This window comes from Aotus nancymaae, unplaced genomic scaffold, assembly GCF_030222135.1.
Source record: "Aotus nancymaae isolate 86718 unplaced genomic scaffold, 86718_ANA_hifiasm-v0.15.2.pri h1tg000058l, whole genome shotgun sequence".
Classification (NCBI taxonomy): Eukaryota; Metazoa; Chordata; class Mammalia; order Primates; family Aotidae; genus Aotus; species Aotus nancymaae.
The window spans coordinates 21,637,470-21,656,144 of NW_026988472.1; the positions used below are offsets into that span (position 1 = coordinate 21,637,470).

An 18,675-nucleotide genomic window follows, 5' to 3' on the forward strand; every position below is an offset into this window, starting at 1 on the left:
TCAGACTCGGAACAAGTAAACTTAATAAACATTTATAGAACTCTCCACTTCAAATACACAAAACATACATTACCACCTCACACCTATTCCAAAGGTGACTATATAATTGGAAGTAAATCACTCCTCAGTAATCGCATAGCATTTCATAGGTTTAAATTAAATATTGGTTGGCTGTTTTTTTGTTATCTTCTTCCCTTATTCCTTCCTGACTACATCATTAAGTATAATTATCAGTATAAAAGAGGTTTTCAATACCCATTACTAAATTGCATTCTAGCCTGGGCAAGAAAGCAATACTCCCATTCTCTCTCCCTCTTTCTTTTCCTTCTCCCTCCTCCCCATTCTCTCTCTCTCTTTCTCTTCCTTTTTCCTCTTTCCTATTCTCTTTCAAAAAAAAAAATATATATATATATATATAATGAAAAGGAAAATTCCCTATATACCTGAACTGGGTGAGAGATTTTTATGAGGTTTTCTAAAAAAAAAAACAAAAAACAAACCCTTAAGTTAATCAAGGTAACTCTTGTCTAAAATGTTCCTGACAGGCAAAGATGGGGGAGGAGGAGTAAGATGCTAAGAAATCTACTTATATAAGCCTCCATAATTTTGATGTTTTAACACTCCTCCTGATCCAGAATTTCACCAAAATATCAAAGAATCACAACTTTCCTAAAATTCCAGGGCTTCCATAGCCAAATTTATTATTCATTTCTGCATCCATGGATGCTAAGGAATAAAGTCTCCAAATCTAGGCTCTTGAATCAATTAGAGACAGCATGCCAGGGTAGCTACAGTTGGCTATGTACAAAAAGCCCTAATGAGATGAATATGAAACATCTATCTATTCAAAAACCAAACTTGAACAGCCCTCCCTGAAAGCTCTGACTGGAATGATGTCATTGATGGCAAACTCTAGTAACCTTTTTTGGTCACCAGGACAGCTCTTGGGTGAAAACTATGTTCAGGGATAATAAATCTTCAGGTTATCCAAACCAACAGTCCGGAAAACTAGAGAACAGGTAAGCCCCTCTCCTCATTCCACCTGATGCATCTAACCAGTACAACTCAGATTTCAGGGGTAACTTGTCAGTGAAAAGGCCAATAATGCCTAGAAGAACATAACATGGTTACCTGTGAACTGTGATGCCTTGGGCTGCCCCTTCAACACTCAGTGGTTTCCCTGGCTTCTTCCCATACAGTTCTACATACCCAAGAGCTCTATAAAGAGGAGCAGCTCACAAGGAGTTGACAGCTAACTTCCTGCCTTGTTCCCTGTGCAGGGTTAATTATTTATATGAATAACAGGTATCAAACCCAGAAAATAATATGTCTGTGCCCTGAGACCTTGGGTCCCATTAAGCAGAGGAGAAATCTTCAGCATTCAAGAACTGACTAGGCTCAGGACTTGTTTTACTGCTAGAAGGTGTCTCATCTCTATCTCTGGATGACTGTAGATCTGCCTTTCCTATTGGCTCACAGGGTTTTTGCTGCCTGCAGGCCCAGCAAAAACATCTCAACCACCTCTGAAAGCCTTCAACAACACTGGAGGAAAAGAGCTTTTTGCAAGGGTGGAAGAACTGATAGAACACAAGCATGAAGAGAATGGCTGTGCAGTACGCAATGAGCAGCTGCAGAACCAACAGAGGTGCGCACACATACATGTAGATGTCAGTCTTGAAAAGATACCACAGGAGGAGGAGGATGGCATTCTCAATGAATCTCATCATGTAATACACCAGTAGCTGGTACCAATTATGGGACTTGCTGATAAGGTCAGGGCTGTCTATTTTCAACTGTACAGCAGACCAGCAGAACATGTTGATACCAGTATAGAGTAAAGTTAGAAAGCATAGTACAATGGTGGTGCCCACCCGACTGAGGGCTTTCTCTATGTTCTCAGGGAATGGGGAACGACTGTACCAGAAGAGGATCCAGGGGTACAAGAAGAAGCTGAAGAAGTTGATGAGTATTATAACCACCACCCAGGTCTTCAGGACGGAGGTAAAGAGGACCAGGACTACAACTCGAGTGGCAATCTCAAAGCTCCTCCACAGGAAGATACAGACGTATGCCAGAGGCTTCACTTTGACTTCATATTCATCGTACTTGATTTTGATGGCTAGGATGTTACAGCGCAAGGCTCCATACACAATGGACAACAGGGATATGGTCATGAGGAGACCTGGAGAGAAAAGAGAAAGTATTGTCAAGTCTCACCTCCACTAGGAATCCTACTGCAGCAGATACTCTGTCAGCACTCCACCTGCATTCCTTGGACTCTTCTATTTTATGTGCACAGCCTGACTTCCAGTTGTTAGCGTCTGCCCACTGTGCTTGAGTATGTTTTCCAGAACTGCAGAAAGCTGCTGCATCCAGGTGCCTGGCAGGCTGAAGTGCCAAGAATTAATACTCCTGGGAGCACCCTTAATGCCCCAATTCCAGCCCAGATTAAGAGTGGGAATATAAGTACCATGGCTTCCCCATCCCTTAGATAGAATATCTCTGAGGCATGTGTTCTATGCCATTTCCTAGTATTTCCTCATTGGATTAACTTCTAGTCACCCATGGTGATAGTCGTCTAATAGTTGTATCCCTTTATTGGCTGCGTTCCCTTCCTTGCCTCATTTTTCTTCTCCCACATTCCTTACATTTTCCTCCCAAAATACATGCACTGAAATTCTTCTCTTAGGGTCTGCTTCCAGGTAACTCACGCTAAAATACCTTCCTGGCCTCATCTGGGCCTATCTGAATATGTAGAGTCCTTTATATGGTGTGTTTTGATCCCTCAATTGGCTTCTAAGCTTCTGGGGAATCAAGACCGACCAACCAAATCTTATATTTCCTCTTGATGTTCCTGAGCACATACCAGCAGTAGATATACAAACAGAAGACACTCAGTAATAAGTTGCTCAGTATGTTCCTCTATATCTGCAGGATCTTTTAAACTGATACACTGGCTATAGAATGCTCATTGAGGTTGCATTCTTAAATTCTGTGGGGAGCTGAACAAATGAGAACTTCACTGTTACTGAGAGTCAATCTGTCTTGGGCTGAAAGTCCTTAGCGTTTCAAGAAGTCTCAACTCTAGCTGTTTATTTCTTAAAATGACTAATGGGTAATGGGTTTATCCAGTTTATAATAGAAGCAGAAGAGGAGACAAGATGTGGCTCATTTAAACGGAATGTGGTATTACATTCCGGAGCACAGCACTGTTGGCCTTGAGTTGCATTATCTAAGATATATGCTGCCAATCGATAAGTAGACTGTGGTCAAAGCTCCTTACCACAGGCTGCCACCATCTCTAAATACTGGCACAAGTAAGGATGGGAAGCAGGGCTATGAGTTAGGAACTGACAATTTGGCTCTTGTTTTATTCTTGCCTCACCAGTTTACACTGAAAAAATGGCAACCTCTCTGGGTTCTGTTTTCTTATCCATAAAATTGAGATAATACCTTTCTATGCCTGCTGCTTCATTTTTAAAAAATATCTTGACATGTTTATTTATTTATTTTAATTAACTTTATTTTTTAAGTAATTTTAGGTTCACAGCAAAGTTGAGCAGAAGGTACAGAAATTTCCCATATATTCCCTGACCCCACACAAGCATATCAACAACCCCCATTATCACCATTGCCCACCAGAGTGGTACATTTTTTACAACTGATGAACCTACATTGACAGATCATTATTATTCAAAGTCTGCAGTTTACATTAGGGTTCACTCTTGGCATTGTACATCCTATGGGTACACTGGACATTATACATTGGATAAATGTATAATGATACGTAGTCACCAGTACAGTATCATAAAGAGCAGTTTAAGTGCTCTAAAAATCCTCTGTTCTCCACCTATTCATCCCTCCCTTGTCTCCAACTCCCAGAAACCACTGATCTTTTTATTGTCTCCATAGTTTTACATTTTCCAGAATGTTATATAGTTGAAATCATATAGTATGCGGCCTTCTCAGATTGACTTTTTTCATTTAGTAATGTACATTTAAGTTTTCTTCATCATATCTTTTCATGGCTTCATAGCCAATTTCTTTTTAGTGCTGAATAATAGTCCATTATCTGGATGTACAATTTATTTATCCATTCACTTGTTAAAGGACATCTTGGTTGCTTCTATGTTTTGACAGTTATGAATAAATTTGTTATAAATATCCATATGTAGATTTTTGGAGGGACATAAGTTTTCGACTCCTTTGGGTAAATACCCATGGGTGTGATTTGTTTGCTAGATCGTAGAGTAAAAGCATATATAATTTTGTAAGAAACCTCCCAACTGTATTCCAAAATGATTGCACCATTTTGCATTCACAACCGCTATTAATGAGAGCTCCTGTTGCTCCACATCCCCACCACTATTTTGTGTAGTCAGTGTTCTGAGTTTTTGCCAATACGAAAAATTATACAACGTAATATTTTGATATACAAATATACTGTAAAATGATGACTATCATCAAGCTAATTAATTTATCTATCACCTCATGTAGTTATCTTTTTGGTGTGAGAACACTTAGCAAATTTCAAGTATATACATGGTATTATTAACTGTAGTCAACATGCTGTACATTAGATCTCTAGAACTTATTTATCTGACATAACTGAAACATTGTATCCTTTGACCATCACCTCCCTATTTCCCAGACCCATCTCTGTCCCTAGTAACTGCCATTCTCTTCTCTGGTTCTATCAATTTGACTTTTGTAGATTACACATATAAGTGAGATCACACAGCACGGATGAGATCATCCGTGTCTAGGTTATCTCACCTAGTATAATGCCCTCCAGGTTCATTCATGTTATTGAGAAATGGCAAAATTTCCTTATTTTTTTTAAGGCTAAATGATATTCCATTCCAATAGATATATAGTGGTACCTCATCATTGTTTTAATTTGTATTTCCCTGATGAAATATAATATGGAGTATTTTTTCATATGCGTATTTGCAATCTGTCTATCTCTGGGCAAGGTGTCTGTTAAGGTCTTTGACCCACTTTAAAAAAAAATCTGGTTGTTTTCTTATTGTTGAGTTTTAAGAGTTCTTTGTACATTTTACATAACAGCCCTTTATCACATAAGACTTTTGCAAATATATTCTTTCAGTCTGTGGTTTGTCTTTTTATCCTCTTGACAGTGTCTTCTGCAGAGCAGGAATTTTTAATTTTAATGAAGTTCAGCTTATCAGTTCTTTCATGCATCATGCCTTTGGTGTTGTAGCTACAAAGCAATCACCAAACCCAAGGTCATTTACATTTTCTCCTATGTTATCTTCTAGGAATTTTATAGATTTGTATTCTGCATTTAGGTCTGTGATCCATTTTGGGTTTTTTTTTTGTGAAGGGTGTAAGGTCTGTGTCTAGAATCTTAAAGATTATCATTTCTCCATTGTATTGCATTTGTTCCCTTATCAAAGATCAGTTGACTGTTATATGGGTTTATTTCTAGGCTCTCTATTATGTTCCATTGATCTATTTGTCTATTCTTTTGCCACTACTACACTGTCTTGATTGCTGTAGCTTTATCCATGCCTGCTTCTTAAAATTCAATACCATGTAATTCTGTCCATGCAACGTAATTGTCTCTATCTAAATGTACAAATTAAAATGCATAGGAATAAAGGTTTTTATTATTTAGGTTCTGAATAAATGGAAAAACATCTATAGTTGGTGGACATAAAAACTCCGAAGCTTTGTTATTTATTTGCCTGGGAGAAGCTCAGTTTTACTCAAAGCATCAGTTTTTCTCATAGTCTTTTGGCACTGACTTTAATTAATGATGTCATTCACTGGAAAGACTGGAATCTACTAATCAAATTTAAAAGATAGTAACACTCTTACCTGAGTTGACTGGGAAGTAACTGGACTAAGTTATTTTTCCTGAGAGGCTAATTCAATGGAGCATTGTAAAGCAGAACATATTAGTGATATACTTTGTATATTACTTATATATGTATGTGTGGTTACAAATTTCCAAATTCAAAGGATCCAGTATTAAATCATTTTTATAGTCATTATGTTTTCTCCAATATAAGAAAAATACTTCAAGTGTGGAAGATGAGCTAAACATAAATTATTAAAATCTAAGTTATGTAGTCACACATACACAGTACTTATATTGTTATATTTATGGTATTTTAACTCCAAAATATTTATTGCTTTAAGCAATACTATGGCCTACATAACTTTTTCAAGTATCTATTCATTTTTCTCTTGTTCAATTATTTTCAAATTACATCTTTTTCTCCATCAAGAAAAATAGGCAATTATTACCCAGTTGGTGCTTAATCAACCCCAGAAACCTTTTGAGAATGCATAGAAATTATTTTGAAATCACTGGCTTCAATCATCATTCTTACTGTTGAGTGCTCACTACAAAATGTCACAGATAGAAATGGGGTCAGGGAGGGAGAAACACTTGGGAGACAAGAAGTTTGTACAAAAAGCTTCCAGTGTACATTTCCAGCTCTAGAATTAAGCTGTCATCTAATGAACGATGAGGATGATGCTCATGCAAATACCTACTTATTCAGACTTAAATGGAGGAAAGTTCCCTGACAATATTTCCCAATCTTATCTTCACACAGCCAACACAAAACGGGATAAATTGGCAGTCCTGCCTATTTAAGTGTCATTTCACAGAAGTCTAACATCCCCTAGTAATCCTAATCTCATTTCCTAAGTGTTTGTATGGATGGAGGCATTTTGCTGTTTTCATCTTTATTAGAAGGGAAGACATTACTGTAGGTAAAGCTAAAAGGAAGGCTCTGGCAATATTTCAAACCCTTGACACACTCCTAAAGCTTCCTCCTACCCAATTCCAGCCAAATGAACTCTTTCCAAATGAATCTTCCTATTTCACAGAGAAATTAATTGTCACTAGGCATGCATTTGCTCATTTCCTGACAACACCAAAAACTTAATCTGTATGTAAAGTTATGGAGAGTATTTCTTCCCCAGAATTCCTCTTAGGAAGGGAATTCTATTTATAGGACAAGGGAACAGTTTATCTGTTGCTTTGAAAGAGATAACAGAAGGACACATGCACACAAATGTTCATTGCAGCACAGTTTACAATAGCAAAGACCTGGAACCAACCCAAATGCCCATCGATGATAGACTGGACAGGAAAAATGTGGCACATATACACCATGGAATATTATGCAGCCATTAAAAAGGAGGAGTTCACATCCTTTGTAGGGACATGGATGAACCTGGAAACCATCATTCTCAGCAAACTGACACAAGAACACAAAACCAAACATCACATGTTCTCACTCATAGGAGGGTGTTGAACAAGGAGAACACATGGACACAGGGAGGGGAGCACTATATACGGGGGTCTGTTGCAGGGGAGTGGGGGGGACAGCGGGGGGGGGAGTTGGGGAGGGATAGCATGGGGAGAAATGCCAGATATGGGTGAGGGGGCGGGAGGCAGCAAATCACACTGCCATGAATGCACCTATGCAACAACTTTGCATGTTTTTCACATGTACCCCAAAACCTAAAATGCAATAAAAAAAAAAAATAAAATAAAATAAAATAAAATATCTAGCAAAAAAAAAAAAAAAAAAAAAGAAAGAGATAACAGAAGCTGCCTGTAAGATGGAGGATGGTAGATGGTTGTTTTCTGTATTATGATTACTGTCTGTAGACATTGAACCTTCAGTAAAACGACTTAACTCATGAAATGCTTTTGTGGAATACACTTTTCAAAAAAATTAGTGGATGACTTAAAAGGGGAAACTGGGGAAGCCTAGGGAGATATGGAGTGCAGTGGCAGAGGGAAACTGGAGGAAGTTAGCATAGAAAGCTTCTGAAAATTAGAAATATCACCAGATTTCTTAGAGTCAGTAATTCTTATCTTTTTTCTTTCAACTAAATGAAAAGAGTCTTTCTTTTTTTTTTTTTTTGCGGGGGGGAAGAGTGATTAAGAAACTTTATTGCAGAAAAATGAATGCATCCAACATCCCCAAATACATTTGTGACAAGAAGAGACACACACAGGAGAAACAGACAATAGTCACTTCATCACAGCCTTGTTCTTTCCAAAGGATAAAATGTCATTCAAGAATAGGGTGAGGTGGTTAGAGGGAATAGGTACTATCTTTTTAAATGGAAAAAAAAAGAGCAGCAGGTTGGCATCTTAAGAACACATACAGTGGGCCCAGAAATCAAGCTAAGCCTAAGCCTTAGGTAACATCATGCCACTTATAGTATCTCAGAGAAACTAGGGTATTATTCCATTAGAGGAGCAACCTTGACAGTGTGAAAACTTTGAGTAGTGGTCTTGCTGCACCAGCTAATGGACCAAGTAGCCTCAACTTGACAGCCTCTTTAAAACTCAGTGTTTGCCTAATCCAAGATCATTTGGCTACACTGCTTTGTCACTTCTGCTTAGCTACTTTGGAAGCACAAGTTACCCCTTTCCATCCTTTGCCCTTCCCTGCTTGGTATGTCTAGTTACAAGGTAGATGGGCACTACTTAACAAATCACTTTTTTTACTACAGGTTGTTTCTCTTCCACATTTGACAAGGCTAGCCATAGCTCCCAAATCTTGGCCTAGCACATCATGGATTGGGAAGCAGAAGCTTTAGCTTAGAATGCCAAATGACAAGGACATAGCTGAAACAGGAGGGGCAATTCCGGAACAAGTGCCTCTGGGCAAACCTCACAACTGAGTTTTTTAAATTAGTGGTCATTTTCTAGAACTACAGAACACATTAGGATAAACAGTTCTGATGGGAGAAGGAATGGATATGAATATATAGAGATCAGGCCATGACTATGACCATAACTTGTACTCATCTAGCACCTGAAAGGGTAGAAAGGACACCACCTCCAGACATGCAAGTTTCTGAACAGTGAATTTTAAGAAAAAGCTGTTTTCTCTTAAAATTAATACTACAAAAACACTCCTGCATGTCTCATAGCTTCAAACATATGCACCCAAATATTAATGCTGGGCAATAGCAACACTCACCCATGACACAGTACTGTATCCTTCATTGCTACAGACAGTAATGATGTATGTATATATCAGCCTTCAAAATGGTATTTAGTGTCACCACTTGCCATTGTGGCCATCTCCTCTCACTCCAACCTGGATAAAATCTTACTCTACTCACTAATACAACCACTGACACACAAACCAGTCTTCTTCCAGTTTAAAAGCATTGAACATCAATCTACATTTCCAGTGAACGAGCTAAACTTGTGAGTAGGCCATTCAACTTTTCATGATACATTTAGTGGTTAGAAATGGTTGATTCCATTAGCCTGCCCTATAGCTCAGGTGTCCCAAGATGGAGCCTACAATCTTCCTTGAGGATTTGGTGTTTTGAAGGCGTAAAGTAGGAGCAAAAGATACTTTCTCCTACCCCACCACCCCATCCCACACACCCTCACTGGCTTCCAGGAGACAAGCAGCAGGCTCAAGGCCCCAAATGTTGGGCACTACAAATAACGTGATATGTGCCAGGAGCATGGAGGTAGGGGTGAAAGAGGAAAACTAAGGCCTGAATTTTTGAAACATCATACAGTCTGAAATTGCTATTTAGCAATGCATTTGGCCCACAACATAGGGGGTGGAGGTGGAATAGAGAAAGTTAAACCTAGCAGTCAGCCTCAGTCCTAATCACCCACCTTCCTGTACCTGGGAAGGCTGTTGAACCTTGCCTATGTCCTTCTCTTGGCTCCTCCAGACTTCATCTTAATGCCACTCAGACACAAACAAAAGCAGGCAGTAGCTTCAAGTAACTCTCTCCTTCATCTCAGCCCTAAGTGAACTGGCCAGTGAGTAATAAAGGAAGCTACCACATTTATAGGGAGGCCAGTCTCCAAATACAATGGAGTGGGGGTTTGTTCACTGTTGTGAGTCAGAAATTGACTGTTATAATACAGAACAGTTTTAAAAATGTAATACTGTTTATTTAACTTCAAAAACATTTCAGCATTCTAAACATACAAAAGAATAACAGAATGCTGCAAATTGTGTTTAAGTACAGAAGGTTCTTGAACTTTCATTGATGCAATGGCTCTTCACTTTGCTGACAATGAAGAGTTTTACAGTTTGTATAAAAACAAACAGTTTAAAAACTACCTCACTTAACTAAAAAACAAAAACAAAACAAAAAAATCTCATGCCAGCTGACTCGCTTTATCCACAGCTAAGATGGTGGCAGAATGCTACGTCACTATATACAGAAACAAGACAACCTGAAGCTAAACAGATGCCCACTGCAGAGTCAACAGGTTCAGCCTCACAGTGCACACCTGAGCTACAGCCCCTCCAAAAGGCACCTTCCCCACAGCTTCAATGCCAAACAAGGAGCATCAAGAGTTTGTTTCGGTTGTTTTGTTCCTTTTACAAACTATAGATATAGACAGTTGATAACTCAGGATTTCTAGCCAATAATCATATAGTTAATACCACCTTACAAATTAAAAAAAATGCCAGAAACATCTTTAAATGCCTTGTCACATCAACAGCAAAGTGCACAGAGTGAGGAGAACATGAGAGTGCCTTTTCATTTTAAAAATATTTGGAAATATGTACAACTTTGATACAGTTTCAGGGTGCTCTAGACACCCATGGCCACTTCATGTAAACCACTGACAATCTCTAGAGCACTTTGAGAGACTACAATATGATCATGATCAGATTTTGTAATTAAATCTAATGAGGGAAACGGACACTTCTCAAATAAGAGATGTGTCAATTACGGCGCTCCCCTACTCTAAGTACTCACAAGGAGACAGATAAACAGTTTTTTTATTTATCCTCTTCCTCCTCCTCCTCTTCTTCCTCCTTGTCTTCTTCATCTTCCTCTTCCACGTTTTTCCGGGCAACTATAGCAGGACCTTTGCGCCATCAACCTTTCCTTTTGGCTTATAGTCAGCAACATCCTTCTCATACTTCTTCAGCTTTGCCACCTTAGTGATATAAGGCTGCTTTTCACTGTCATTTAGGTTATTCCACATCCCACCCAGCTTTTTTGCCACGTCTCCAATAGAGATGCCAGGGTTTGTGGATTTGATCTTGCAGCAGAATTCTGAGCAGAACAGGAAGAATCCAGACAGTGGCCTTTTGGGGGCATTAGGATTCTTCTTCTTGCCTCCCTTAGCTGGTTTATAATCCTTCATTTCCCGATTATAGCACACTTTATCCACCTTTGCCATTTCATCAAATTTAGATATATTTCACTTTCCCAGACATTATCTTCCACCTCTCAGAGCATTTCTTGGAAAATTCTGCAAAATTGATAGGGACCTCTGGGTTTTTCTTATGTTCTTCTCTGCACGTCTGCACAAAGAAGGCATAGGCAAACATCTAGCCCTTTGGTTTCTTAGGGTCACCTTTACCCATCCTGACTGTACTGTTCAATAGTCTGGGCAGCGCAGGGCATGATGCGCAGCTCAGCGCTCCCCAGCCTCACGTTAGCTGCCTCCACAAGAGCCGCCACAGAGTCTTTCTTACGATCTGGAGCCAGGGTCTCTCCACCCACACTACACTCTATCACTTGCCTCCTCAAAAACTTTGCTGTATCAATTATCACTTTTCCCTTCTAAATTTTCAACTAATCTTTCAATCCTGGCTCTTTTCTCTTAGTGTATGAATCCGCCTATGTCAGCTGCATCTTTAGGAAATATCCTTCATTGGTTAAAAACATACATAATTGTTGAAGATGTGATAGATGCATGGGGGTTCATTATAATATCCTTTAAATCTTTTTGTATGTTAAAAAATTTCTATAATAACGAACTTACAATTCACATACATTTAAAGTGAACAATTTAATAATTTTTAAAAATATATTCACATATAAGTACAACCATCACCAGTCAATTTTAATAAATTTTCATTACCTCAAAAAGAAACCCCATACCCTTTAGCTGTCAATATTGTCCCCACTGGTCCTAAGCAATCACTAATACACCTCCTATCTTTAAATATTTCCCTATTTTGGACTTTCACATGAATAACGTAATAGAATATGTGGTATTGGGGGACTGGTTTCTTCCACTTTCCATAATGTTTCTAAGGTTCATCCACGTTGGGGCATGTATCAGTACTTTGTATGGCCAAATAATATCCCATTGTATGGCTATACACGACTTTGTCCATTCATCAGTTGATAAACATTTGGATAGTTTCTACCTTTTGGCTACTTTGAATAATGCTGTTATGAACATTCATGTGGAAATTTTTGTGTGAACATATGTCTTATTTTCTCTTGAGTTTATAGAAGTGGAGTTGCTAGGTCATATGATAACGTAATGTTTAACTGTTGAAGTGACTGCCATAGTGTTTTCCAAAGTGGGTTGCACCATTTTACATTTCAACCATTAGTCTATGAGGATTGCAATTTTTCCACATCTCCATCAGCATTTCTTATTACATAACTTTTTTATTCTAGCCATTCTAATGGGTGTGAAGTATATTGCGATTTTGATTTGCATTTCCTTGATGACTAATAATTTCCAGCATATTTTCATGTGCTTATTGGCCATTCGTATATCTTTTTTGGTTGCTTTTGGTTCTTAACTATGAATAAAACTCATAATAGATTTCACATTGTCCTTTAGATATCCCAAAAATTGTGCCAGAATTCAAAGGCCAGATCTGCATACACTAAATATATATTATAGAATAAAATATTTAAAATGATCATCACTAATCATCAGAAAAATGCAAATTAATACCACAATGAAGTATCATTTTATACCAGTCAGAATGGCTATTGTAAAATGATAATAAAAATAACAGATGTTGGTGAGGATGGGAGAAAAAGGAATGCTTATACACTGTTGGTGGGAGTGTAAATTAGTACAATGTCTATGGAAAACAGTGTGGAGATTTCTCAAAGAACTAAACATAGAACTACTATTTAATCCAGAAATCCTACTACTGGGTATCTACCCAAAGAAACCAATCATATTAAAAAGACACCTGCACTCATATATTTATTGTAGCACTATTCATAATAGCAAAGATACGGAATCGACCAGTGTCCGTCAATGAATGATTGTATAAAGGAAATGTGATATACAATGGAATACTACTCAGTCATAAAAAGAGAATGAAATGTCTTTTGCAGTAATGTGGATGGAACCAGAGATCATTATCCTAGGTGAACTAACTCAGAAGAACAGTCAAATACCGTATATTCATTCTCACTTAGTGGGAGCTAAGTGAGCTAAATGTGTACACATGGATACAGAGTGTGAAATGATAGATGCTGGAGACTTGGGAGGGTGGTGAAGGATAAGAAATTACTTAATGGGTACAATGTACATTATTAGGGTGATGAATACACTAGAAGCCCAGACTTCACCACTATGTAATAAATTCATGTAACAAAACTACTTGTACCTCTGAAATTCATACAAAAAGAAAAAAGGGATAAATTATTAGTCTTACAGCCATCAACAAACATTTAAAATAACAAAAAAGTACAATTTTATTTTCTTATGCGTTTTGAATTCCCTAAAAAGGCATCAAAAAGCAAAAGATTTCCATGCTAGCCCGGTAGATTGGCTTGTTTTAATCCATTATTTCTGTCAAGAACAACTAGACAAACATCTGTTCAAAGGCATCAGAGATATTCCAAAGCAGTGAGTACTCCTGGGGCTAAGATCTTTGAGAGAAAAAAAAAAAATCTGAAGAGATTTTCGAGAAAATTCTGAAGCTGCTTTTTCCCTCAAGACAGTTTCCCAAGTGAAAGTGAGTACTAAGAGACAAATAACATATGACAACTTATAGCAATCTCTCAAAGCTGGTGTGTATGGGAGCAAATATTGACGTTCAGGTCCCATAATGATCCCAGTGTACACCCAAAACTTTCTGGTAGAAGTTCAAAGAACATCAGGAGTAAGGGTGACTGGAAAGAGATTCAGCCCTCGCAAAGACTGAAGTACATTTTTCAATCATCTCAAATCATGACTGTGTCAAGTTGATCTGCATCTAGTCCATTTGACTGCCATAAACCAAAGCAACATCTTCCTGGAGAAAGATAGTTCATGCAGAGCCTCAAATATTCTCTACTCTTTTTCTTACAAATATCTGGCATTAAATTAAAAATAACATAGTATGCCAACAAGGAAAAATGACTAAAATCCAAAAATAATAATTGATTATAAAAATAGACCTATAGGAGATACAGATTTTATAAATATCTGACATGGACTTAAAATAACTATAATTTATAAATTTTTTAAATTGTGTGACAAAATTGGGAACTTATTAGGGACTGAAAACTATTTAAAGAACTCAAATGACAATTCTAGAACTAAAAAAATACCATAATTGCAATTAAGAAATCAATAGATGGGTTTAATAGCAGATTGGATACAGCTATAAAGATAAATAGTACTCACTAGAAGGCAGGTCAGAAGAAAACACTCAAATGGAGAAACAAAAAGCATGAAAAACTTATGGGAGAGTGAAAATGTCCCAGAGAGAGAAAAAGAGAGAGAGAATGAGCAAGAGAGAATGATGATGAGATGCAATATGTAAAGCAATAAAGGCTGAGATTTTCTCAAACTGGTAAAATATCAAACCACAGATTGAGGAAATGCTACAAATCCCAAGTAGGGTAAATATGAAGAAAACTACAAATAAGCATATCATGTTAAAATTGCTGAACACTAAAGTCAGAGAGAAAGTCTTTAAAAGCAGTCAGAAAGTATAAATAAATAGATGAACTTCAAAGGAGTAACAACAATGACAGTGGACAATAGCATCTCAACAGAAATAATGGAAACCGGAAGACGAATGATAACCTAAAAGTAGGAAGTAACACAGGCTTGCATACCTAAAGATGAAGGTAAAAGAAATACATTTTCTGTCAAAACAAAAATGAGGAGAGGGAATCTGTCACCAGCAGATCTGCACTAAAGGAGAGATGCTAAAAGTAGTATTCCAGGCCAACAAGAAACGATCCTACGTGGAAGCATGGAGATACAAGAAGGTATGAACAAAGACCAAAAGGGCAAATACAACTAGTTCTGTAATGAGTGAAAATACTTGAACAGTCATTTCACATGTGTGTATGCATGCACACACAGACAAACACAGAAACACACACCCCCAAAATGGCCAGTAAAGACATGAAAAGAAAATTAGTTCATTAGTCATCAGTAAATGCAAATTCAAACTACAACAAGATACTATACATCTACTCAATCACAAAAAGTAATACCTAGTGCTGGCAAGGATATGGAGCAACTGGAACTCTCATACACTGCTTATGGGAGTGTAAAATGGTAAAACTGCCTTTGCAGTCTCTACTGAAGCTAAACATTGGCATTGCTTATAAGTCTTGTAGTTCTATACCTGCATATACATGCAACAGAACTGCATATATATGTGTGCTAAAAGGCCTGCACAAGGATATTTACAGAAGCATTATTTGTCATAGTCACAATCTGGAAATATCCTAAATATTAATCAAAAGCAGACTGTATCAATACACTGTGGTATATTCATACAATGGAATACTATACAGCAATGCTAAGGAACAAACTTCTGTTATAAACTACAATATGGATAACTCTCATGAATACAGTGTGAATGAAAGAAACTAGAACTCTGATTCCATTTACATAAAACTTTAAAACCCAGGAAAAAATAATCTGTGGTGTGAGAAGTCTGCTTTCTGCTTACTGGTTACCTTTTGGGGAGGAGGGTGGGGAAACTGACTGAAAAGAAACATAAGGAGTCTTTTGGGTATTCTGGTACTCTTCTGTTTCTCACCTTGGATAAAGGACTACATGAGTAAGTTTACTTTGTGATAAATCATCAAGATTTTGCCTTATTATGAGTATAGTTTTCTGTGTGTACTTTATACTTCAGTAAGAATATGTATTTGAAAGAACTAGATACACTACTACTATACTTAGTAGGCACCCAATAAATGTTTATTAGATTAGATTTTTTAAAGGCAAAATGACTATCATTTAATTGTTATAATGAAGTTGTTTCAGAGATATTTTTCCCTATCCTGGCAAAATGCCAAGTAGAAAATAGCTATGGCATAAACTCCTATTTAGACTACTATAGCAAAACTCATTCTGCAGATGTAACCAGTATGACACCCTGGTACTGTTAAAAAAATATTATTAAAGTCTTAGTGACTAAGATCTCACTGTTACTAAAATCTCTCGAACATCTGCCAGCTTACCAGATGTTTAGTCAAAAATTGAGGACTTTTCTTTCAATACATATTTATATCATGTTTAGTTCTCAGAATTGTGAGAACAAATTCTATGGCCTGTCAGCCATAACCCACATGATGTGATTATAACTATATAGTCTATAATCCTTACAGATCCTGAGTGATTTTTTTCTTTTCTCCCAGATATATTTTGATTTCTTTCTTCTTTTTTTTAAAATTTTTTTTTTATTGCATTTTAGGTTTTGGGGTACATGTGAAGAACATGCAAGATTGTTGCATAGGTGCACATGTGGCAGTGTGATTTGCTGTCTTCCTCTCCTTCACCTATATGTGGCGTTTCTCCCCATGCTATCCCTCCCCAACCTCCCACCTCTCGCTGTTCCTCCCCTATTTCCCCCCAACAGACCCCAGTGTGTAGTGCTTCCCTCCCTGTGTCCATGTGTTCTTACTGTTCAACTCCCACTTATAAGTGAGAACATGTGGTGTTTGGTTTTCTGTTCCTGCATTAGTTTGCTGAAGATGATGGTTTCCAGTTTCATCCATGTCTCTGCAAAAGACATGAACTCATTCTTTTTTATGACTGCAGAGTGTTCCACGGTGTATATGTGCCACATTTTCTTTATCCAGTCTATCATTGATGGGCATTTGGGTTGGTTCCAGGTCTTTGCTATTGTAAACTGTGCTGCTATGAACATTCGTGTGCATGTGTCTTTATAGTATAACAATTTATATTTCGATTTCTTGCCTAAGGATCTGGATGATAAGATCTCCTCCAGTTCATCTTTCTTATGCAAACAATTACTGCACTCTTAGTTCATGCTAAGGGACTATTGTAAGAATTTTACAGGTATGAATCACTTAATCCTAACAACAATCCTATGAAGTAGATACTGTTATTATCCTCATAATAGAGATGAGAAAGTGGAGACATAGAGATGTTAAATAACTTCCCAGAGATCACTCAGCTAACAGAGCTGGAATTCAAACCTAAGTAGTCTTGCTCCAGAATTATAGTCTTAACCAGTAGGCTATTCTGCCAAAATAAATATAATTAGGTCTATTTCCCTAGCAGTGGTCTCAGCTTCACATTTTATCTCTTTTATCACTTGAAGGAAAGGAGTCTGCTATCCTTAAAACTGCCCAGGGCCTCAAGGAGTCTGGATAATCCACCAAGGGTACTTTGAATAATTGTCCAATTTTTCCTTGCTTCCACTGAGCCCAAATTTCATATCTGTCTTCTATTATGTGAGTATTTCATATGTAAAGATCTTCTGAAATAATGCTGTTTAGGCACCCAGGAATGGGTAAGTCTCACTGTGCTAAGCTGGTTTCTGAGAACTGCCTCTCAAGGAATAACCAATGATCAGAGAAAAGTGGGGCAGAAGCAGATGCCTCTATCTGCCCTAGCAATTTGTCCTCCTCCTTCCTTATCATCCTGCCTCAGGCAGAGAAAAGAGGCATCACTGAGTTGAGCTAGACACCCCCACCCGCCCCCTCAAAAAAAAACCCTTCCTTTCAATAGCCAGATCAAGGAAGTAAGATCCTAGACTAGTGCGAGGCCCTCTATCAGCAAAATGGTAGCAGCAAAATGGTATCTAACATCAATATGGTAGCAAGACCACTCAGAAACCCAAGATAGAGGTTCTCTATCCTACTGCAGATTTTCAGCTAGGGCAAGTTATCACAAACTCTCTTAAAATGTAGCTACTCATGTACAGTGAACCTTGCAAATAATACAGCATGACCATCAGACCCTCCAAGACTGAATCAATCTATTATATTCTTCCCTTTGCCAACACTTGAACCATAGACACTCACAAATATTTTCATGCACATTCTTACCTCCACTAATCTTTTTAACTACCACAATAATCCTCAGCATACTCCCCCGCTCCCCCAAATCTATCTTCTGTTCTCTTTTTTCAAATACTTTATTTTTTGTTCTCCTTATTTTACAGTCATGTTTGATATGTGTCCATGGTTATAAACAATATGAAAGCCTTTTAGAAACAGGTAGGACATAAAGAATAAAAAGTAAGTGGTTTGGACCTTGCAAGGACATAACTTCTGGGTGTGATTATATCTGCTCAGTGCCTCTAATTCTACACAGCACTACCAAGACCTACTTACTTTACAGAAATGTGGGTGAGGAATCAGAAGACCTATACTGGATATTGGATTATTCAAATAAAGGCTTTTGAAAGACACCTAGGAAGCTATATAAGCAGCAGTTACATGTTTCACTAAACTCGGGCACAGCCTTGACAAGACATCCTTGTGTGGAAGTGGGTAGGAAGCATATGTCTTCCCACTGAGTACCACTAAGTAACTTCCACTGACTTGTGGCCACAGACTCCAGAAAAAAATCAGAGCCAACATCATGCTAAAGCCAAACCTAAGTGAAAACTCTTGGTGGGTAGATGGAAGCATTCTCCCTGTTGGCCCATTTGGAGGTGGGTTTAATTTAGGAGGAATGAATGTGAACCTACCTTC

General features: G+C 37.7%; 1 protein-coding gene across 1 annotated transcript in view; it reads right to left on the bottom strand.

Moving 5' to 3' along the window:
• Positions 1-421: 421 nt before the first annotated feature.
• XK (X-linked Kx blood group antigen, Kell and VPS13A binding protein) overlaps positions 422-18,675 on the bottom strand; it is a 46,447-nt gene continuing 28,193 nt past the window's right edge. Inside the window, exon 3 of the mRNA XM_012448105.2 lies at positions 422-2,182. Coding sequence (XP_012303528.1) covers positions 1,356-2,182 — 827 coding nt within the window. The 3' untranslated portion in view covers positions 422-1,355. The remainder of the gene's footprint in view (positions 2,183-18,675) is intronic.